General features: G+C 36.2%; 2 protein-coding genes across 5 annotated transcripts in view; one reads left to right on the forward strand and one right to left on the reverse strand.

Moving 5' to 3' along the window:
- Positions 1-491: 491 nt before the first annotated feature.
- On the reverse strand, positions 492-13,826 carry MLC1 (modulator of VRAC current 1). Of its 3 annotated transcripts, none has more exons than XM_002188663.7 (12): positions 13,671-13,826; positions 12,825-13,008; positions 10,598-10,687; positions 8,528-8,581; positions 8,298-8,399; positions 6,562-6,663; positions 5,601-5,672; positions 5,031-5,147; positions 4,268-4,324; positions 3,785-3,907; positions 2,195-2,362; positions 492-1,063 (listed from the first exon to the last, which is right to left on the reverse strand). In XM_002188663.7, exons 2-12 carry the CDS (start codon positions 13,002-13,004, stop codon positions 989-991), a joined length of 1,140 nt encoding a protein of 379 aa, XP_002188699.1. In that variant the 5' UTR covers positions 13,005-13,008; positions 13,671-13,826; the 3' UTR covers positions 492-988. The 3 variants fall into 3 exon arrangements, with proteins under 3 accessions (XP_002188699.1, XP_072776794.1, XP_072776800.1); XM_072920693.1 differs by lacking the exon at positions 13,671-13,826 and adding an exon at positions 13,573-13,591; XM_072920699.1 differs by lacking the exon at positions 8,528-8,581 and having other exon boundaries at positions 8,298-8,384.
- A 4,097-nt stretch (positions 13,827-17,923) lies between these two features.
- MOV10L1 (Mov10 like RNA helicase 1) overlaps positions 17,924-23,610 on the forward strand; it is a 29,431-nt gene continuing 23,744 nt past the window's right edge. Inside the window, exons 1-4 of one of the 2 annotated variants that reach the window (XM_072920717.1) lie at positions 17,924-18,133; positions 19,187-19,371; positions 22,409-22,565; positions 22,961-23,073. In XM_072920717.1, coding sequence (XP_072776818.1) covers positions 18,055-18,133; positions 19,187-19,371; positions 22,409-22,565; positions 22,961-23,073 — 534 coding nt within the window. In that variant the 5' untranslated portion in view covers positions 17,924-18,054. The remainder of the gene's footprint in view (positions 18,134-19,186; positions 19,372-22,408; positions 22,566-22,960; positions 23,074-23,610) is intronic. The other variant, XM_072920710.1, reaches the window with a different exon arrangement.

Genomic DNA, 23,610 nt, shown 5'->3' on the forward strand with positions numbered 1-23,610 from the left:
ATTTCAGATTAAAAAAAGAATGAACTTCAAAGTTTATAACCTCTCAAAACCCAACAATAAGACAACAAAAACAGGAAAAAAATAACCTCACCACCTTGTCAGCAGCTATCACCCTGGTTACACCAGAATTTCTATTAACATGGAAATTCTAATAGAGTTTGAAATCTACCCAATCGTACCCATATCTTGTATGGGGGATGTCCGTTGTATCAGGGCAGGTAAGTTGCATAGATTTTAAAGATAGCTAGGAAAATAAATCAGTGAAAAGTAATATATCTAAAAATAAATAATTTAAATACACTTTCAATATCAGTAGTATCTCTTGTTATTTGGCCAATTGCTTATGTTTGTTGGATGTTTTAGTTTTAGCTAGCAGTTTATGCGTCCTACCACTCAGAAAAATCCTCTCCCCTTCTTAATAGTCCAGAAATTAAAGTTTAATGTGAAAAAATATTCTGTTGTCACCTCTCAGATTAGAATGTCAATCCACATTCTTGAGTTTCCACATAATAAAGACTTTTATTTATATAAAAGCAATAAGATGCAGAACACTTTACAACTCCTACAAAAGTGAAGTATAAGCAAAAACATCAATTATGACTTGTACTCATAACTTTACAAAAGCATTTATCAGTCACACTGACTGCATAACTGCAGTTATAACAGTCTCTTGCAAATATATGAAGCCTACTACATATTGCAATATTTTACTTTGCCATCAGCATAAATCCATGTGACTTATTACCTTTTTCTAAAGGTATCTTCTAAACACTAGACTACAGATACCAACAGAAAAGACAGAGGTGTTAAAAATATTATTAACAAATATTAAAATTATTAGAAAGATACATCGTTTATTGTGTTATTCCATGGCTTCTACTATTGCAACTATATTGCCGTTTAAAAATGGAAGTTTTTAAACCTTAATTCAAACAGTTGATTTATTTTATTGGATTGTACTGTGTTGGCTGCATTTGTAGAATCCAAACTATTGAGCCATCTGCACCACAACTGCTTTCCAAGCTTTGTCTTTGTCAAAATCCTTTAAGGTATTATTGGAAACCTAAAAGTAAACAAATTTAAGACAAATGCAAACATGAAAAAATGTTTTGATTAAAAACTGAAGTTCAAGCAAATAAATACTTGAGAGAAACTAGGAGAATGCAAATCTGAATAGGTACAGCCAGAGCTATTAAAATATTCCATACATGTGTGAATTGTATAGTTTTGTATATTATAGAGTTTATATTTAGGATATAAAATATAACAGTGTAAATCTTATAACAAGTGAAACATTTGGGTCTAAGAAACTTGGCCAAATTCCTATTTAAAAACTGTTACTTTAGACATAAAGATTTTTTTCTAAAGTATGACTGAAAGCCTTTGCACCTAAACCTTTAACCCCAAACCTTTAACCCCATAGTGCAACTGAAGCAAGATTTACCTACATACATGCAAGCAAAATAAGGTCTTGCCTAAGAACACAGACTTCTGAGAAGCCAAAGGGACTTGCACCTTCACCTTCAACATTATTCATGTGTTTAAATACTAAAAGGTAAGCAAAAAATGTTGCTTTTGCAGAGAAAGTGCTCCTTTTAGCATTTAACTCACACCTAATTTCTCAGTGACTCACAAACCAGGAATACCTTTGTGAATAATCTCCAGCAGAGATCTGTTTAGCCATGCCATGACCCATGCTCCAAAACCTGACTTGCAGCAGTGGAAGTGCTGCTTCATCTTTTATACAGAACCAGCAAATTAGCAACGTACACCAACCTACATCCTCAGCAGCCTGAAGGGACATAATTCCAAAGCTTCCATTTTCCATTAGCACCTGTTTACTGGCTTGACTGATTCCAGTCTCTGCTCCCAGTGCTTTCTATCCAGTGCTGCACTGAATCTAGCACTCTCCTAGTGCAGTAAGCATGAGTTACTCCCTGAGAGTCTTTAAGGATACAGGGTCTAGCTCTGTACAGCAAAGTAAAGCCTAAAGGGTGCAGTTTTGTGCCCTATGTCATGCTCAGTTATCATCTAACCAGGATACTATTATCTCTTGATTACAAAATTAAGTTTCATAGAACAGCTTTTAATTGTGGTCTGAATTAAGATCAGAAATTAAGACCACAAAACATTACCAAAATAAAGTATTTTAAAATAGATATTTTCAAATTTTCTAGTGGATATAAATACAAACCTCTGTTGTTCTGTATTCCTGTTTTTTAACCTGTGATGGTGTCCATGCTGAATCTTGTAGTTTCATTTTTGTCTTGTAATTCACACACTGTATTACAGTTCCAATAGTAAGGCATGCCTGAATTAGCAGCATCAACATCAGAAGCAACAGAAGCACATCATAAGATTGCTGAAAATAGACATATATTGTTAACTACTTGAATAAAATATTTTATAGTGTTCCCATCTCTATACTTCAAAAATTCCTATCTAGATTTTTTTAAAACAAATTATAGTTTACTATTTACTTCAGCATAAAGTTTCAACCAAAATTTTAGTGCCTGAGTTTGCTGAAAGTGGAATAGATTTAGAACTTCTAAGAAAATGTTAATTTGGCAAATTATCTCTTCCTCTGAAAAGAGAACAGAATTGAAGAAACTACCCTATAAAATAGTGCCTTACTGCTGGTTCTGACCTAAGCAATGTTACAGGTATGCTTGAACCTGGCCCTGTGCCTTGCTGGCTCTGATCTTGCCCTGCTAACCTGAGTTCCCGGATGACCTTGGATCTGCCTCAGTACTATGGACTTAGCAGGCAATCACTGAACCTGGCTACTGTGGCTGGACCTGACTTCCTTTACTGTTTTTTTGTGGTGCTGTAGGACTGCCCTGCTTTCCCAATGAAGCTACCATTCTTTCTCTGTCTTGCTGTTACCTCCTGCTCCATAGTTTATCATCTTGTGCAGAGCAGCCCACTCTTGTAACCACACACAAAAAGCAGAGTGAGAATGTAAAAAATGCTCTGCAGGGTCACACCAACTCCCTAGACAGTGTAGTCACCTGTCTCCAACATGTGACAGGAGAAGCTACTTAAAGAGGGTATGTGAGCTGTCACCATTCCTGAGGCTCAACAACACAGTATACTCCTCCAGAATAACAACAGGATCACATACCCAGAAGTTGATTTTCCAGTCCCTGAGATAGGAATTTAATAAACATTTTCCCTCTTTTCTTCTAAAGTTACAAGACTACTTAATGACTAGTGAATACTAAGAGTAAACTCTTAATGACATTGACCCAATGCCCCTAGTGGCTCTTTGAACATCAGGGATTGGCAAACACTGCCAGCAGAGCCCAAGAAAGCTCTTCAGCAAGGCACAGGTAACACTTCATACTGAAATGCTTTAAACTTTCCAGACTTTTTCTTCTCTGTCTGAATCCAGATTTTTAATAAATCTGGGTGTAAGCTTACAATCCCAATGATTGGTAAACATCCTAAGAAACAGAAAAACGTACTCCTCAAAGAAATGGAGAATCTTTAATTTAAATACTACAAATTATAAAAGCCTCAAGGAGTCTAGCATACTGTATATTATTTTTACTGTGTTTTTAGAATAAAATCCTATCTTTTTAAAAGTACCATTTTGGGATGCCAATAGATGCGACATACTTTCAATTATATCATAAGTCAAACAAGAGTTTTTAAATAATTTCTATAACATTTAGTTCAAAATTTATAAAGCAGTACCTTGTCTTCATATACTCCTAATTTACAACTACCTTGCTACTGTAACATATAGAGGTTCATTTTTCAATTGCATAAAAACACGTACTTTAACAGCAGGTGGATAACTTTTAAAGATGTCAACAACTTGCATGATACTGAAGGATAAGTATGCAGAAGCAGTGAACAACAAAGGAGAGGTAACACTGCTAATGGCAATCAGGACCTCAACCTAAAAAATAAGAAAATAAATGTTAAATAATAATCTAAAAAAATTCACTCTGGTTTGTGAGCTATCTCTCCTTGAAGCAAGCATAACAGAAGTGTGTAAAACTGTGTAAGTTTTTTATACATAAAAGACAAATACTAAGAACCATCCACATTTCATGGAGATTCAGAAGCAAGCTTTGAATAACCTAAGTTTTCTAGCCAAAACTTTTAAGGGATATCAGCTAACACTCCTGCTACATATTTGTCACATCTTTTAGAAGCAGCTAAAAACAAGTGAGCAAACAAGAGTGCCCACTATCAGGCAGACTTTCTTAGCATTATTCCACTCTAATGAAAAAGTCCAAGAATTTTACTCACTTACCAGACATTTACTTGGATATTCAGCAGCTACATGACTTGCAATAGCACTTGGAAAGCACTAAACAAAAGAGTGTAACAAAGTAAGTATTTCTTGACTTGAAAATTACAAAAATTACAATTATAATAGTAATTCTCACTATTCACAGCTTTTTTTCTTTTGTGAATTTTGAATGCTGAAAAGCTTGTTTATAAACTTCTTCCACTTCATGCAAAGGAATTTTACAGACACACATATAAGCCTAGTGGTCATTGTCTTCTTTCTCAATCAGTTCCTTCGTGGCAAGCAGGGCGGCAAAACATCCTTTATGAATCCACTGTTCCTAAGTACAGGCTGTCATTAGGGATAAGAGTTACCAAACACAGTCTCAGGCTTTTGAAACAGGTAAAAATGAGAGGTCAAATAAGATGTTCTAAGGATTCTACCATGCTAAAACTAAACCAAACTTTTTCTTTTGCAGCCTGGAATATTCTAAAATCTATGACTTTTTTTGACAGAACACCTAACTTCTAATAGCCATTTGCATTTTATTCAATTAAGGATTGAGAATGCATTAGAACACTTAACTGAAGTATTGCAAACCAAAACAGATAAAAAATATTGCATAAATATATTAAGCATATTGAAGTTCTAATTCATTTGCTAAGCAGCAATTCCCAAACAGTATTAGAGCCAAATAAATACTCTAATGGGGAGGAGAAAAGTGAAAAAAAAATTGAATAAAAAAAGTTGTTTTAGAAGAGTAGCTTCTATTTGGACTACTTACAGCAACTAAGATCCAAAAGAATGTTACTGAGAGGTATGGACCTGAGACAAGAACATCCATATTCAAAGCAATTATTCCACCAAATACTGATGAAATTCCAATAATCACCTCAATTACCTAAAACCAGTAAGAGCACACAAATCATTAATAATGTATTTGAACACTAAAGTTCCTACTTGCATATAGAAAGGACCTCACTGGAAAGAATAAATTGCATTTGTGCTGCTAGTTAGGCATAAAGTCTATGTTTTCCATATCTAAAATATGGCAAACCACTAGCTAGCTTAAGTGAAAACAAGATCAACTTCATTATACATATTTATGCTTTCATTTATTAACTCCCCCAAACAATAGTTAAGTAAGTTTACACTATTTATCCTTAAGTTATTAAGTAGGCTCCTTCCCATAATCTTGCAATCTTCTAGAAGGAAATACTTTACTATATATCTCTCATTTTTGTCTTTATTCTTTCAGTTCTTAACTACAGTGATCTCTTCCTGGCTTTTAAGAACCTCAGCACTTACAAAGATGAAGTAATAAATTGATTCAATGAAACAATGCTTTTCTTACTGAGTATGACTTCAGAATTCGAGCAGGAAAGCTGACATTGCTCAAAACAATGGCACTGTCATGTGCAGCATTCTAGAAGGGAATAAAAAATCATTATAAAAAATATAGAAAGCAATACATTTCTTTCTAGTATCTTGTACAACCTCTTTTGGGTCCTAATGGTGGTATGTAATATCTGGTTGGCCCAGAAGATGTGACAGTGACACATCACAGTGTTTTCCAGGATCAGACAACAGCAATTACATTAAAACCAAATTAATTAGTACCAGATTAGCTGTTCCATAGCCACTATTCAATAATGAAATATTTTCATCTTGTCTCGCTTTTCCACCTTCAAAGAATATACTTTCTTCTTGAGCCTTCAGATTTTACAGAAGTGGATCAGCGGGAGCCAAAGGAGAACAGGGGCACTATACAACTTTATCAATCAGTATTTCCAATGGCATATTGTGTTTGCTTCATTCTAAAAGTACTGTTGTAGAAAAATTAGGGTGGGATTTGGGAAAGCACTTGTGAATAGAGAAAATTTTATCAAGAGCCCCAAATCCTGAAGCCAAGAGTCATTGTGCAGATACCACCAAATTGTCATACAAGACAAATACTTCCTCTGTATCAGGCTTCAAAAAGGTATTGCTTGCATACATACAAATTATAGTAGTCTAACGTTTCAAACATCAAGCCTCATTCTACAAAACAGAAATAAAACATTTGCCATGCCCATTCGTGAGATATTCAAAGAACTCTGTGCTGTATAATTTTCAACAGGTAATTTTGCAGAGGGGTCATAGCACTTTTAAAAGATAGATGAAGAAATAACTGCTTAGTATGATACTTTTTTTTGTAGTTCAAATATAGCCTTAGCATGCAAAGTTATATACTGGTATTGCCAATACATTTTCAGCATATGTAATACAGGAAAATGGAAAATTTTTTAACATGAACAATCCTTAAGGGTACCTACTTTCTTTCTTGTGCAGCAGTCTTCAGTAGACCTAGCTGAAATGATTACAGTAGTTGCCATGAAGATTTCCAGCAGAATAAGTAGAATCAAGTTGAAATTTATCTGTCAGTAAAATCCCAGACATTTAAATTAGTTATGTCTTCCATATTAAAAATAAAACAAGGGGCTGAGTCTAGCATGATTAGGCAGGTTGTCTAGTTTCTGTTAGATTTAGACAGATCTACTGATTACACACTTTGTTATCTATTTTCTGGGTTCTTGACAAAGTTCAAAACCATTATTCTCAGAATACCTAACCTAAGAAAGAAACCTTTACTTCATTTACGGAAATATTTTTTTAGCACTGTCTTCCAGAAGAGGAGCTTATGATAAGAGAATGTTTGCTGGGTACATTTGCTTTTTGCAGGCCCTTCTATGTGAACCCAGAACACTGCACCAACTAATGGAAGATTCTCAGGGGAAGGAGGGCCACAGGTCACAACTCCTAGGTGGCAATCCAAAACTGTGCTACCATATTGGATGCTGAACAAAACACAAACCAAAGAACTGCACCAAGGATCCCAGTTCTGTGCCCTGCTTAGTGCTGGTAAAGCATTCAGAGACACTCTTCATGGGTTCATGACTCTTGCAGACTACACTGCAAAAACATGGATGCTGCCATTGCTAATATTCAAGAGACAAATAAGTGAATGCAATAATTAATGTTGCTCTTTTATTCCTTATTATTCCCATGAAAAGAGGTAGATACCTACACTGCATGGATTGAATCATCTCCTAGAGGCACACAAGTTAGGAAGAGTGGATCTCCCTTTCTTGTCTTCAAAAGCACCATGTTAATCCATCAGCAGCCAAAAAAAACCATCTGGCAGTCAGTCAGGCCACTGGGGCAAAGTACCAAAAGCATAGGAAAAACTGACACCATTCCAAACCTATACAATTGATGCAAACCACTGTTCTATAACTTAGAGCAGAATTATATTGTTTCCTCATGTCAGACCTGCTTTGTTGATGATGAAATCTCTGTCTTTCTCTGGCACTCTGACACGTATCTTTGCAGCATATGTTTTTTGAAAATAGTAGTAAGTGGCAGATTAGGAGACTTCTGGATGCTGAAATTCACTTTTGCTTAGGAAATTATAGTTATAACTATGTGCTTTGCTGTATCCAACAGATTGTATAGTTGTACTAACTCTGCAAACAGTGATAAATGTCATTGTGGTAAACTAGAAAATGAGCTACAATGAAGAACACAGGAATTGTTAGGCAATATAAGAAGTTCAAATATGTGGCCTGTAGAACAATTTAATCCAGATTATAAATTCCCATGACTTAGATATGCTTTGACACAGCGCCAATACTGATGGAAGCTGGCAAGGCTACGTGTCACACTTGGCAATGAAGTGTCAAGTAGATGCACAAGTTTGAGTCCAGAAGCACTGTAACTAAACTGATGGACTATCTCACTTAGTCTTAGGTACAAAAACTAAATATCAAAAATTGAAAAAGTAAGAGTAATTAAATTAGATTATTGTGAATATTATTGCAGGTAACTAACACTGGGCAAAGAGAAATATAAAGTTATTGCTGTACGAGCTCTCCTCACAGACCAAGCAGGAATACTGGGATATTGGCAGCAAAATAATGACATGTGATCTCCAGCTACCTAATGTCCTCCCCGCCTTGTTTTTTTAACAAAGATAAATGTATCATAATTAGTAATTGATTTAGTAACTTACATTTATAGCTGATGGATTGAGGACAAGTTTGCATCCAAACCAAATTAAACACGTTGTTGTAACAGCAAATGTAGAGACAAATAGAATCTGAAAATTTGGTATCTGAAAAACAGTTTCAGAATGAGTTTCTCTCTTATTTTAAACAGAGGGGGAATATGAACACACATATAGATATATATAAGTATAGATATAGAGAGAGATACATAAAATTGACAAAGTTTCATACTTACCACATTAATTTTATTCCTTGCTATAGCAAAGCTCACAACTGCTGAAGGAATACACTGGGGAAATTAAAAGAGAAGACTAGTGGGATCTTCTGCACAATGAATTTAATATATACTTCTATATATATTAAATTATTAGATGCATTTTATGTGTCTGGATTCATATTCAGTACACTTAGACAACCAGAATATCAGAAACGCTGAAAATGTTTCACTTGACTGAACTCATTAATCACAAGAAGTGTTTGAGAATTACAAGTTCAAATATACCTTCCATATTCCTCAGTTTTGACTAACTACGAAGCATGATGTAATGAGTAAAAGAAAGAAAGTCTTTCATGAGGTATTTCATGTCTTTGTTAGTTTAAATTAACTCTAGAAGGCCTGAGATCCTTGAGCAGGAGAAAACAGTGCTACTCCCAAACTGGGCCTGCACATTCTTTAAACAGACATCATCCTCTTTGAGTAAGCTAAAATTTGCCCAATCTCAAAACAGTTCTGAGGAACCTTAGGAAAATCTGATGAGTCAAGACACACTTGGAAAATTGTGCCTAGGATATCCACTCTGTTCACTGGGAACTGTCTCCCTACTTGAGGACAAAGATAAATGGAAAAGTCTTGCACAAATGAGAAATCTCACAAAGTAATTTTTCTATCCCTTAGCTGTTTCCCACCACAACAGACATGGCTCCATTATGAGATCCAACTGTATTTTACACAAATGACTACTAAAATTATAATAAAAGTGTTCTTTTGTTAAATAATGAATCATGCAATAAATGCATTTCTAATTCTCTTCCCACACACCTGAACACTAATGGCTTAACAATAGAACACTATAAAGAGATTAATACTGATACGCAAAATTCTTGGCAGCACTTCCTCAACATCTAAGTGACCTTTAGTGAACATAACTAAAACATTCTTGTATGTCCTGGATACACAGGAGTCCCTAGAATACTGCAAGACTATGTTTAGGCAACTGAATGCAAGTACTAGTCCAGATGGTGAAAGTCTAGAGAGCAATTCAGCTTCAGGCTAAGCAAGACACTTGGTGGCCAGCTGGCTCCACATCTCCCCAGGCTCCTCCGACTGCACTGATGCCATTATCTGCAGCAGGAGCTCTAACACTTTCCTCACATACAGACACCAAACATACACATCTTCAAACCCAACGTGATAACCTCCTGCATCCAAAGAGCTACCAGGTCTTTGGAAATTTTTAAACATGAAGTTCAAAGAGTCAAGACCAGGGGCAGAGAAGGAGACATCTCAGTAACTAACACCAATATTGCAGAGAATAAGGTATCTGTGAGGATACTGACTTTAAAAACTCCAACTTTAACACCTTTAGTAAAAACTCGTGATAACTCATTCACAGAGCAACTTCTGGGACTTGTTTGTTTCAAGTAAAGCATTAATCTTGGACCTAACTTAAAAACAAACATATAAGTCAAGTTGAGAAAATAACAATGACAGAATACTGCCATAAACAAAGAAGTACATGAGACTTATTAATATCTAAAGCACAAACTAATATATAATACAGTAAACATACATATGCACCCCTAAAAATATAGAAAAAAATATTGGCCTCTGGAAAATGTCAGCCATCTTTAAGGCATACTTTACTAATAAAATAATAATATTCAAGAGAACTTTAGTCTGCTTTGGTACTTGGATATTATGGCAAAATAAACTGAAAAATTAACACCTTGAAATATAATATAAAATACATCTTGATAGCATATAGACAAGAAACTTTCCAAATACATTACAATGAAAATTTTCTTAAAATCAAGCACAGAAAAACTGCTCAGCAGATTAATATTGCATGCCAGTGGTTAGCTGATTAACAAAAATGGTAACACAAACCATGTTGTCTTTATGACAACAGTTATTCCTTTAACCAAGCAATGAAAATCCATTTAATGAACTGTTAAATAAAATTAAATCTTCCATGAAGAAAAGCAGTAGAAAAATAGAGAAAGAATAAAAGACATAAACCCACAAAAATTGTTTATTATTGCATTTGCTGTCAAACAGCCACAGCAAATAATTAAGAATGCTTACTGAACCTGCTGCACAACGTAAATAATCCATTTCAGATGGAAAAATATTTCCCAGATATAGTGAAAATCCAGAAGTAATAAGGAGGCAAGTCTGCAAAGCAACAAATAAAATAAATGTATATTAATAAAACAGTATTTTTAAAAAACAGTTAGTCAGACATAAATCACTAATCAATCCCTTTCAAATGGAGCTACTTTTAAAAATGCAGTTTTTGTTTGAATAAATTTAAAGAAAAATATCAAAATATGCTGACTGCTGGAGATATTTTGCTGGTCATGATCTAATAATGAACAATGTTCATATTTAAATCAAGAATTTTGTCCTGACCTGGCAAATACCTCAATAAAATAGTCAAAAGGTAACTGCGCTGTTTAGTGGTAAAAATGTTTAAGAAACCTCAGCTATGTCTCTACTTTGCATTCCTTGCTTGACTCCACCAACATTCATTATGCATATGGGCAGCTGGGCAATTACCAACTAGAACACAGCAGTAAAAATAGTATTGGAAGTTTCTTTAATAAAGTTTCATTAATGAAGTTTTTTCCACTATATTCCTGAGTCACTCCAAATTCTCTTCCTGTTTTCATTCAACAGCACATCCAAAAACGTTCAACTGCTCCTCTTACCTTAGTAAGTCTTCTGTTTATTTCATAACTACCACAGTTACATACTCTGCAATAAGTGATTAGTGTCTTCTACTAACGTTATTTTGTTTTTCCTTGTCATTCCTCTGAGTAAGCATTTCTTTGAAGGGGCTGGGAAAGGTAAGAGACAGAATGGCTCTTTTGTTTTATTTGGGTATATTTTTAATGTTAGAAAATTATTGGGAGTCTTTAAAAAGTCCTTTAAAAAAGTCCTTTAAAAAAAGACAGAAAATAAGGAAAGCATATGTGCATGTATAAACACACACAGAGAATTTTGGCAGACTGGAAGAACAGTCTATGGAACCACGAGTTGAAATTGTGCTTGATGCTCATCAAATTGTTTCTGCACAACACCAGCCCATCAGCCGCTTTGATATCACTCTACAGTTTGCAACTGCCCCCTGAAGTAGACTGTTCACTGTGACTTACGTTGCTCAGCATACAGACTTTCTCTTCTGGACACTGTCTTTCAGAAGGGTTGATAGAGACTAAACACTTGGGAGAAAAATCTAATTGGAATTTAATCTAAGAGTTTATTTATAAAACTGCACTTTCATTTTTCCATGAAATTCATTCTTACTGATAATATGACTTCAGCAAATGATCATTAAACATTATTATCTCCAAAAATTTACAACTACTCAGTAAATTACAGACAGTTGTTGTTTTGGGCAATTAAGTTTGAGAAAATTTAATGCAAATAAAGCCAGCACTTCTTTTGCTCTCTTTTCATGTGACAGTACATCTGAAAGGAAATCCAAACCTTGCAGTTTGTCAAAAAGCAAAAAAATGCTCAACTGTTTCCACAAAAATAAGGCAATACTTTTATTCACTGTGTAAAAACAAGCAATTACCACATTAACAGTGAGACAATCTTAGTTCTTAATAAAAAGTACACTTCAAAACATGCAAGCTGACAGAAAAAGAAAAGATCAAATTCTAATTGCTATAATGAAGTTTAATTAACTTGTCTCAGAACATGGAGAAGCATATGATGTACACACAAGATGAGTATCCTGTGATTCTAGCAGTGAACAAAAAATTCAAATCACTGTTCATGTAAGAAACACAAGCGTATACCTCACTACATTAACGGTTATACCAAATAATTATGTGGCACTAATAGATGAATGTGGCAATCAAGTTGCATATGAATGTGGCATATTGGCATTTTTAATGCCAAAATGCTATCATGGCAGCCACAGTACATTTAATAGAAGTATTTTTAAAAGAATGCATATGGTCTGCATACTTTATATACTTTACCAAAAGGCACTGCTTATACATACACCTGGGCTGATATTTACCACTACCACACTTATTCTCTGCTTATATGATTAATATTAATGATAAAAATAAGCCTTCATATACCATCTCTGATTAGTGAAAAAACAAAGAATACCAGCAGTTAATAAATTGCTACATTCCAGATTTGCTAAATATGTTTCTATTTTTACAAAGATTTATTTTCAATACTATCAGTGATGAAATTCTTAGTCTTCAAAGGATGTCAAACAGAACATATTGCTAGGCACTAAGGCCTCACCTGTATTTTTAAATTTTACATAATTTAAAGTACTTACTCCCATCAGCAAAGAAAATATCCATGTTTTGTAACTAAAGCAAGGATGCAGCCTCTTTGACAGCTGAAGGTCACTGGATTTGATATCTGGTATATAATTTCCATTCTCTTGTTTTCCACGCTCCAAAGTTGGCATCCTGTCATAGCTAAATTCTTCTCTGTAACCTTCTTCCCTGGTCATAACACTTCACAAAGACAATTAAATAATAATAATGCGAATTACAAAGAAAGAGAAAATATATAATTTAGATCCTTCACATACTTAGATCAGTGCTCAACTAACTTTTTTGTATATTCAGGACAAAATAAATAAACATGGTGTTTAGCTACTGGATGTATTTACATTTCAAAATATATAAATTTCCTAACAACTCACTTGCACACCTTAACTAAATTTCATCCTACAGCCTCAATTCATAATAACATAGTATAAGTAACAACAAATTTAAAGTTTGTGATAAAGGTCTATGATACCTCAGTAAATTTTTATTACAAGATCTAAGAACTAGTTTTAGAGCTGTTTAGTTACTGCATACTTCTTAACCAACGCCTTTTTCTTTTTCAACTCTAGGACAGCAAAGAAAACCAAAAAGGTTTCAATACAAATTCCATTTGATTTCAACACTTTTTATCAGCTACCTGAAATAACAGACTTCCCTATGAGTTCCATGAACATGCATACCCACAATAACTCAGCTACAGCAAACAATTTCTAATTTCTCTTGTTCACTTCATCCTTTTTTGTTTACCTCACTGCTTGCCAATCTGTTAAAATACCATTAGGAGTATCTTATATTAGAATTAAGTTACTGTAGATTTTTCAACTGTTAAAAACCTTCGTGCTTACCTTCCACTGAAAAGTTAACTGTCAGTTTAAAACAGCCCTGTGAACACAGCTGCCTGTACACTTTGTGATATTCTCACCGTTCAGTGAGTCATGCCGGCTTTGAAAAGTTCTCCCTTACACTTTGGCTTTCAACAACATCTATTCAGATATGGAACAAAAGCACAGCAAGAACTTCAGTTAAGCCAGGGAACAGGAAAATGCCTCCTGAATTTTAATTAACAGAACACACTAGAAAATGACTGTACTACATCTCATAGGGCTGCTTCCAAACCAGACCAACAAATTAAAAGTTTCATGTCTCTTTTTTATTTGAGTACTAGCCCTTACTTAGCATCTTAAATAAAAGCTTCCTCACTTTTCCACTTCTATCATAATACCCAGTGATCACAATATCTAACAAACAAGTCTTGTTGCAAAAGAGCAAAATGTAATTACAATGCAATATTCTCCTAGAAAAAAAGCTACAGATAGAAGTTCAAGTATTACAGTATCTCAGCAAGATGGGATGCTCAAAAGTTACAGGTTAGAAATCAAGATTATCATTTTCACCGTATAACACTTCTCTTTTTCCACTAACCCCAGTCTTCTGGAGTGTTCAGATAAACCCAGCACATTTCAACAATGCCGTCATTTGCACTTACAGAACACCCGGAGGACTAAACAACATATTTTCAGCCTAGCAGGCAGCAGTGACATGCAATGGCCAGCGTACATTGGATCCAGTCCTCCTGCTTATTAAGCAATGAAAAGGGGGAAAAAAAGGACGTTTTTATCTGGAAGATGTTGGCACCTTGACAGCTACAGCAATGACAGGGTCTTTTGTCTAAACTTTAAACACTCTTGTAACCAAGACACAATTAAATCTTCAGTATTCTGAAGGGCATCACCTTCAAAGTATGCTAGAAAAACTTTTGAACAGCACAACTTCTCAGTTTGACCAGACTGTAGATTTTCCTTTTTTCATAATGTCAGCCAATACTGAAATAATATTAAAATGTTACAGTTCTTTTAATAGATTTAAACAGAGGAATTAGTACATCATACACAGCAATAGACACATCTGTAAACTGTGCTAGAAAAGAGGGGAAAAAAAGATTGTACAGTCAAGCAGAACTTTCTGAAGTAATTAAGCCCTACATTTCCTCTGCTCATGAAAGAAACACTGCACAACTATTTCCATTATCTGTAACTTTCCAAAGGCCGTGGTTTAATGAAAAATGTGTATTGCTTACCTGACAGCTCTTTCAGTGAATACTAGGAACTGTTTGACACAAATTACCATAGACACAAAACACAACCATATTTTAACCCTTTTGATCAGTTTAGGGAGAAGGTTTATAGGGGTTTCTTGGTGGTTTTTTTTTTTTTTTTACACAAAATTGTTGAGATATTCAGGTATTTACTTGATCTAATCTCTTTGAATAAAAATAATTTATATAGTCTTGCACCACTGACCAGAGCAAGGTTCAAACCCTAGAACAACTTGTTCACAGTTCCAAGTGTTTCAGCCAGTATTGTATCTAAAAGTTCCCTCTCTCAAGCACGGTTATACAGTGTTTTCTCAGGTTATTGTGAAATTCCTCCTACCCCCTTTCCTGTGTACTTCTTAGCATTTCCCATTTCCCTTTTCCATAGAGGTTCATTTCATAATTAATGCATCCTCTGCACTTGGCATCAGGATCAACAAAAAACACTTAAACTTCAAAGTTCAATTTCTAAAATTTTCTGTGGTCTTTATTTTAGGTTCCCTTCATCTCATGTTCCTGATTTCAGAAAAAGTCTTTTTTGTGCAAGTCCAGAACCCAGGTTGTTGACTAAGACCTTCTAATGCTAGATAAGGTACAAATGTGCTGTACAAAGAGAGTCCTCCTACGCATTCTAAAGAATGCATAGGAATTTTACACAAAGACTGCAGAAAGTATATCAATTCAAACACAACATGAAAAGCTTCTGAAAAGGATTTACAAATTAAGTGTTTTAAGTTAGGCCAAAAGATATCAAGGGATGACAAATAAATCAAATCATGATCAGGTATGAATAACTACATACTTCCACCACAGGACTGACCACTGAATAAATTCAGAGGCCTGAAGCAGTTATAGCATATACTTCCTTGGTCATTGCATACAGGCTGTGTGCTATGCAAGCATCCCCCACAGTAATGACAAAAGATAAAAAACACATTACCGTTATAATTCAAGTGCCAAGGGATAATGTGACAAAAAGGTACATAAACTTGTCAGAGTCCTACTTTTGCTATCAAGGACTAAGGAAAAAGCATTCTGTCCTGGGACACATTCCCTAGCCCTGAAAAAAGGTTCACACACATGTTCCAAAATCGGAATGAAAACCACACCTGAAGCTCTGGTGAAGTTTACATTTAGCATCCTGACCAACTCTTCCATTTTCTGATGAGTTAATAGCTGCACTACACTTGTGCTTTTTCACACAATATTTAATTATGCTACTTTAGCTAATTACCTGTATTCATTGTTGGGTATTTTCTCCTCTTTTAAAACCAGCTCTTTGACGTATTTTGTTTCTCTGAAGCTGGTTCCTCAGTCCATGTTTCCTAGTTCACATCTTTGGGCATGTATTGAACCAAGATGAAAATGTAGATCAAATAGTTTCAAATTGATGCCTTGCTCCTCTAGAATAACATTTGTTCCTCCAGCATAATACAAACTTCTTTGGATTTAGTCCTTCGTGTAAACCATTATCTTCTCCAGAAACACAATCTCTTCATCCACCTCATTTTTGCCAACTAACAGTCCCCTGCCAGCACTCCCACTCAGTGAAAGAAAACAGGAGTTAAAATTCTTTAAATCAGTGTATCCAAAAGAGGCTAACACTGTCTCAGCACTTTTCTAAAAACAGCACTGACTACAGACACTCACATGTTTCTCCTTCCCATGGCATCATCTCAGTTACTTCAAAATGAGACACTGGAACCTGTGTGCAGTTACTGGCAACCAGAATTTATTCTACTCTAGGAACTGTACAGAACTGTACGAGTGTTAAACCATCTGAAATGCATTCCTAGCCCTTCTTTGCCTAAATAATGCTGAGTGGACCATACAGCTAGAAACTAAAAAGCTGCTTTAGTCACACATCTTAGGCAGTGCATTTTGTGATTTCTACAAAAAAGTACACACTGCTCTGCTCAACCTGAAAGCACCTCCTGTAACAGCTTTTATATGACAGTTCCTATTTAAACTACTGGGATGCTGAGCTTGTCAACTAAAAAAAAACTCTGCTTTGTGAAACAGAACTTGTTGAACAAAATGCAAAGAGGCCTTATACAAGATACAGAAACTGCACTGTGTGAAGAGAACTGGTAAAAATACAGAGATAGTAACTACAGGTATAGTAACTGCAGAGATACTAACTGTCTAGAACTACAGAGATAGTAAGCAAGTCAGTAAAATTGATTTCCTCAGGCTCTACAGCAGCTCCTTCATTAATGATATCAAGTCAAAACCACCTTTTTTTCTGTTAGACAAGTTTCTCATGTTATACAGTATTATAAATGCAGGCAAATCCAATGGGAAGAAATGACAATGTTTGACTCAATTTAGAAGGTCGAATTATTTCTTTTTTATAACTATGTTAAAATATACTATATAAAAGGAGGATACTAAAATTACATACTATTTTCTCTGACTCTAACTCCCGCACAACTCGTGACCCTCTCTTGAGAGTCCTGACACAGGTGGACTGGATTGGCCATCAGGCTCAAACAATCCTCACCAGAATCCAATCAAGCACTCACTCCAGGTAAACAATTCTCCAAACACATTCCACATAGGAAAAATAAGGAGCAGAAATAGAAATTGTTTTCTCTTTCATTTCTTTCTGTGCAGCTCTATAAAAATCTTGAGAGGGAGAGAAATGTGCTTGCCACACTAGAGTTTATCCTATCATTTTGAAACTGGCTGCTACTGAGAGCATCATAATCCACCAATATGCCAGGTGCATACTCTTCCAACGCAGTCCGTTTCACCACGCTGGAGGCCCTCCGTGCCGGGTTTATTCCCAGAGCCACGCAGAGCTCCCAGCCCAGGTTGACAGCCCGTCCGTGGGCTCTCCCCGGTTCGGGCGTCTCATCACAGAAAGGCTGTCAGACAGCACCACCAGCACGCAACAAGCTGCCCGCACCATTTTCCTTTAAGCCCTTCTGTGGCAGCCCCTGCGACTCCCCTTTGCAGCGCCCCCGCCGAGGGCCGCCGCCAGCCAGCCCCTGCGCGGGCCCGCGGGCGCCCCCGTGACCGGAGCGAGCGGCGCCATTGGCCGCGGCCGCGCGGGCTCGAGGCGCCGCGAGCGGGATTTCGCGCCTGGGCTTGGCGCGCTGCGGTTCTCCGGCTCCTCGTCACGGCGCTCCGGGATGCTCGCTCTCCTTTCTAAGGCGCTCTCCTACGTCTGGAGACGCGCAGATGACGAAGATGAGAGATGGGAGACCTCTGGTAGGAATTCCGGGCCGGTTGTGTGTTTGTGGTGCAGCTTCTGAGTCGTGAGGCGTGCTCGTCCCATGTGACTGGAGCTGAGTGCAGACCTCTTTCCTAAGAAAGGATGTAAGGAGGAGATTGAGATGATAAGGCATCATTTTGACTACAGAGCATGTGGAGTTTTCCCGGAAATACTCTCTTGCCGTTCCTGGGTAGGACAGGTTACTCTTGCTGCTGGAGTGAGGAGTGGGAGCAGTGCCCTGGCAGGCAGGAGGGCCGGTGGCGCAGCATCGCATCGGTGGCTGGCTGAGGGAGGGCATTGTCCCGCTGCGCTCTGCTCTGCACTGCGGAGGCCTCGCCTCAAGTCCTGGGGGCAGTTTCAGATGCCTCAGTACAAGAGCTGCGTCAGACCATTCTAGTGAGTCCAGTGGGGGCTGGTGAAAGGTCTGGAGGGTGTGACTTAGGAGCAGCTGAGGTCACTCGGTTTGTTCAGCTCCGGGGAAAAGAAAGCTGAGGTGTGGCCTCCTCGCAATGGACACCTACAGGCAGTGTGCTGGTCTCCTCTCTCGGAGGACCAGTGACAGGACACAAGGACATGGAAGGAGGCTGCATCAGGGGGAGTTGGGCAGACTCCTCACTGGAAGGGTGGTCAGTCACTGCAACAGGCTTCCCGGGGAAGGCAAAGTCTGTCAGAGTTCAAGGGCTATCTGGGTGATGCGCTGAGTCGTGTTGTTTAGCTTTAGGTAGTCCTGTGAGGAACAGAGAGTTAGACCCCCATGATCCTTATGGGTCTCTTTTAGTGTGAGATATTCTGTTTCATTTTATGGCGCTTAAAGCATGTTTGTTTTAAAATGTAGTTTGTGTTTAACTAACTTTATTAATTGGTTGAAACCATAAATTACCATACGACCCCAAGACTTAATTGTGAAAATAATTGGTTGGCAGCTGTTGCTGTTTCCAATTGGCCTTTTGGTAGAACAGATGTCCCTTTTAGTAGCATTCATAACTTTTTTACATAGTTCTATAAACAAGTGATTTGGGTTTATGTCAACACTTTTCCTTTTGATGCAGGTGATAAAGAATTGAAAAGGGTACAAGGAGTAGTGACAAGACTTTGCCATGATTATGGGATGATAGATGACATGATAGTCTTCACAAAGGATGTTGTTACAAAAAATATGTTGCTGGCTGTTGGACATGAAGTTATTGCCACTGTGGAAGAGGATAAAACATCAGGTGGCCTGAAGGCTGTCAGGGTAAGAGGTGCAGATAAATAGTAGTCTCACTTTCTCCATGAGTACCTCGAGGCTTTGTTTTGGAAGTTGCTATAGTTTTAGCCTCACAAATTCTACAAAATAGGAGAAACTGCAAGCTGTTCACCTACCGGGGATAAGTTGGATTTTGTGGGTCATTTTATTGTTTCATTCTATCTCTTTTCAAATTATGTTTAATACTGATTCTCTGAATACAGGTGTAATGAATAAGAAGCTATTAATTGCATCAGAATTTTAGTCATAGCTACTCCAGTAAGAGCATAACTTTTCCAAGTTTCAGTCAATTTTATGTTATTGTTATATGAATGGCTAATAAGATCAAAGCAGTTTGATTTTGTGCAAAGTTTTGATTAAGAGCAGAGATTTTAAAACTTCTTGTTGTAAAAATTGGTAACTTGATGTTGTAGACAATTACAAAAATTGAGATCTTGCTACATTTTTTGCTTAACATTTCATTTGCGAACCTCTTTCAAGTTTGGGTATACCTTGTCGCAAATTTTGAGGGGAGTTTTTCTTAGCAAATTATGTTGAAGCCAAATGTAGTTTCATTGATTAAATAAAGCCAAAGAAAGACTTAATGGGGAGACAGTTTTATTCCGTGACCCAAAATGAAACATAGAAGAAAAGTAAACAGGAAGTCTTGTTTCTGAAATGTTATCAGCTGTAGTGCTATCAAAAACCTGGTGTCTTGTAAGATTACCTTATATCTCTTCTTATTTCCTTTTGTTTCTCCTTTTTAAATTTAAATTACTTTCTTGCATAAAAACTAAGTATTGTTTGTCCAACAAGCAATATCAGTGCTGTTTGGTAAAATAGTACTCACACGCAGTCAGAAAATTGAATAGTTTAAATCTTACTTTTTCTTCCTTCTTTTTCTTCTGACTGACAGCTTTTACCATACTGTTGAAATACTGTAATTGCTCCAAAATACATAAACCTAGTAACTGAGAAACTGCAAATTGATCTACAAAGTAACTAGAGTATTGTAGCAGTTGTGGCATGTTTTGCTGTATATTCTAGATAATGGCATTTTCAAATTTTTTTCAAAAGTGTGATGATTTTCCTTATTCCTGTTTGTGAGCTATAATCCTGCAGGCATCTCGGACTGTTGGCAGTGTAGTTTGTGGCTGGATGAACAGCTTTTAACATGAACTTGTCTCAAAGCTGACTATACTCTATAAAAAGTCAAAGTCCAGGGGCAGTCTTGATTCAATAAGGAAGAAGATAAAGCTAATTTCTTCAAAGACTGATCTGAGAACATAAATAAAAACCTCAACCATTCTGTACTTTGTGATTTATTGCCTTACTTTCCATGTAGTGGCACAAACTTGAGATACTCTCAACATTTGATAAGAACAGATAACAGTATTTGAATTGTAGTTGTTTTGCATGGGGGAAAACTAAGTCCCTTTTCAAACCCCTAGTTAGAGGAGAAAATTTAGCTTCCTGACAAGCTTAATTAATAATTAACTCTATATAAATAGATACTTGAATACCAGTACCATCTTCTTCCAAATAGTTGAGATATTGCCACTTTGGGTTTTAAGTGATCTAGCAGGTACTCCTGTAATTGCAGGCAGGATTGGAAGCTCTGAAGCCTGGACCCTGCCAGCACAGTGGGGCAGAAGCTGGAAGGCACAGTTCAAACTTGGGTGGTGTCAGTGTGTTTGTGTCACTTGCTTTAAGGAAGAGCGTGGTCAGCCCTGGGTGCCTCTCTGCTCAGTGTACTGTTTCAGCTGCTCTTTGGAGCTGCTGGCCATGTGGTTTGGAAAGATCATGGCTTAAAAGTTTGGATTTCAGTTTATTTGAGGTCCAGTCCTAATTCAAGTCTGCATGGAATGATTATAGGTTCTGTAGCCGGCTTTAAAACCAGGCTGGTCCCAGTGGTAGTTGGAAGGCCATTTTGACCTAGTATGAGGAAAGAACTTTAGTTTTATTGGTAGAGAAAAATTGAGAAGTATCAAAAGAAAACGTGTGTTGGGAGTTTCAAAGGTATTTTCTTGTCTTAAAAACATTTCTTTAGGTCTACATACTACTTTCAAGTGTAACGGCATATGTAGTTTACATGAAATGTAAATTTATTCATTTTCTGAGTAACAGTTTGCTTATACATGTTCTATCCATATGAAGCCATAAAAATAATTTCAGAAAAGGTTTGTTATTCTCAGATCTTCCTGGTGAATGGGAAGATATGTCTGTCAGACTGGAACAAAGTATAGATTCTTTCATTTTTTTTACTGTGTGTTTTCGAGTTGTCAAATATTATGTAATAGTAATTTAATGCAATAAAACAGTATTGGCTGAAAAATAAATAGCTAGTTATAGTCAACAAGTGTTTGCAAACCTCTGAAGTATAGGTAGACTTACTCTACTTATTACTATTGTAAATGTTAAGCATTACGCTCAAAAAATAAATAATATAAAATCTAGTATGATAGTATGTGTCAGATTGGATCAGACTTCAGTAAACTTACATGTGAGGTGGTGATATGAAGAATCTGATAGAAGCAGCTCTAGGGGTTTTTTTAATCAAATTACTAAAAAGTGACAGGGTCAGTCTGAAATACATATAGTATTTATAAAGACCATCTGGAAAACATGTTTTTTGCTTTCTGAAATAGTTATTTTCTACTTCCAGTTATGTGCAGAGACATTGCTGCATGTGATGTTCCTGTCAATTGAGGAAAAACCTTAAATAGACCTAGAGCAAGGGATGTGTGAGAAAGATTTGAAAAATCAACATGTAATTATAGCAGTTGTCAGTACTGCAGCATACAGCACTCTAAAAGAGAAGCTTTATACAGCAGTCTTTAAAAGAGAAGTTTTAAACTTTCTCTTTAAAAGAGAAGTTACTGTTTATTACTTACTCTTTGTGTCCAAAAACTAACAGCTGCATTGATTGTATAATCAGAAGCTTTGTCTCCATATGCAATTGAAATTTTGTATATTTATTGTAGGAATATATATTTCATTTGACGTCTCAGCTGTTTAAATGTTGGGGTTATTTTTGTATCAATAGGTAGACACCATCCAGAATACACAAGAAGACTTCAGTCCTACTTGTGATGCCACTGAACTGAATAAGAAAACACTAATTGGCAGTATTACCTCTCTCTCTGTGGATGGTGGCTATATTAATCAGAATACATACTTTGCAATGCAAGACGTCTGGGAAGGTGTGTAGGGACTTCTTGTTTCCTCTTTCTTAATATTTTTGTGTATACAATAGAAATATCTTCTGACAAACTTGAAGTTGTCATCCCAAATAAATTCTAATAGGATATGTGGTGAAACATAGTGAAACAGCCAGACATGGGTGGAGAAAGCTGCCTGTTTGTTCTCACTGAGCATGGCCTGCATTTAATCATAAGTTACATGTGAGCAGGTGTATTTTTCCACTAGCATCTCCTATGTAGTGTGCAAAGCAAAAGACTACAAAGAAAACTTTGGACTCAGTGGGTCTGAATAATACATTGTTCTGGCTTTTATTTAACTTACATTAATTCTGTAGGGGAGTAATGTAAATGTTATCAACAGTAATTAACCTTGAGAAATGTTCTGTTTTGTATAGATTTCAAACCTTATGAAGGAGATTGGGTGCAAGCAAAGTATTATATTAACTCAACAACATGGAAGACTGAAGCAGTTGCTGTAAAGCCTTTGAGGTATAAACAAGTAAACAAGGTAAAGGTTCTGCACATTGTTTTTGGCAATAGGAATCCTGGGTGAAATGAGGTTTCAAATTGGTTTCAGTTACAAATATTGGTAGATCTTCTATAGCACATCTTTAATTAAAAGATAAAACATATTAATTCATCCATTTAGAGCATGTTAGTAAAATAATAAGGCATTTCGAAAATACATACATATTTTGGGTTGGACAGAAAGAGTAACTTATCTATTAATTGCTGATTTGTGTTCCTGCTGTTAGTTATAGTGAGGATGTGTCATGATTGGGGAATTTATTATGTTTCATTTATTCAAGTGTTTCAGCTTAAAAACACTTAAAACCACAGTCTCTTTTTTTTATTTTAATGGAAATATTCACTCTAGTAATGTGTATATTACGCTAGGTTTATTGTCTTAAACCTGTATATTGAATATTTGCACATCAAGCGTAGGGAAAAAATTGTCTTGTTACTGCCAGTATGGAAGTATAAATTAGGTAAGTTGATACGTCACAAGAAAGGTATCATGGTTAAGTCTAATGTACATATTGTA

This window comes from Taeniopygia guttata, chromosome 1A (assembly GCF_048771995.1).
Source record: "Taeniopygia guttata chromosome 1A, bTaeGut7.mat, whole genome shotgun sequence".
Taxonomy (NCBI): Eukaryota; Metazoa; Chordata; class Aves; order Passeriformes; family Estrildidae; genus Taeniopygia; species Taeniopygia guttata.

What these genes read in the sequence shown, in the direction of transcription:
- MLC1 (XM_002188663.7), bottom strand. Translation starts at nt 13,004, where the DNA reads ATGACCAGGGAAGAAGGTTACAGAGAAGAATTTAGCTATGACAGGATG. An exon ending in GAATTCTGAAGTCATACTCA is followed by an intron (nt 5,148 to 5,600) that starts GTAAGAAAAGCA and finishes TACTGGTTTTAG; the next exon opens with GTAATTGAGGTGATTATTGG. An exon ending in AGGAATACAGAACAACAGAG is followed by an intron (nt 1,064 to 2,194) that starts GTTTGTATTTAT and finishes GTTTACTTTTAG; the next exon opens with GTTTCCAATAATACCTTAAA.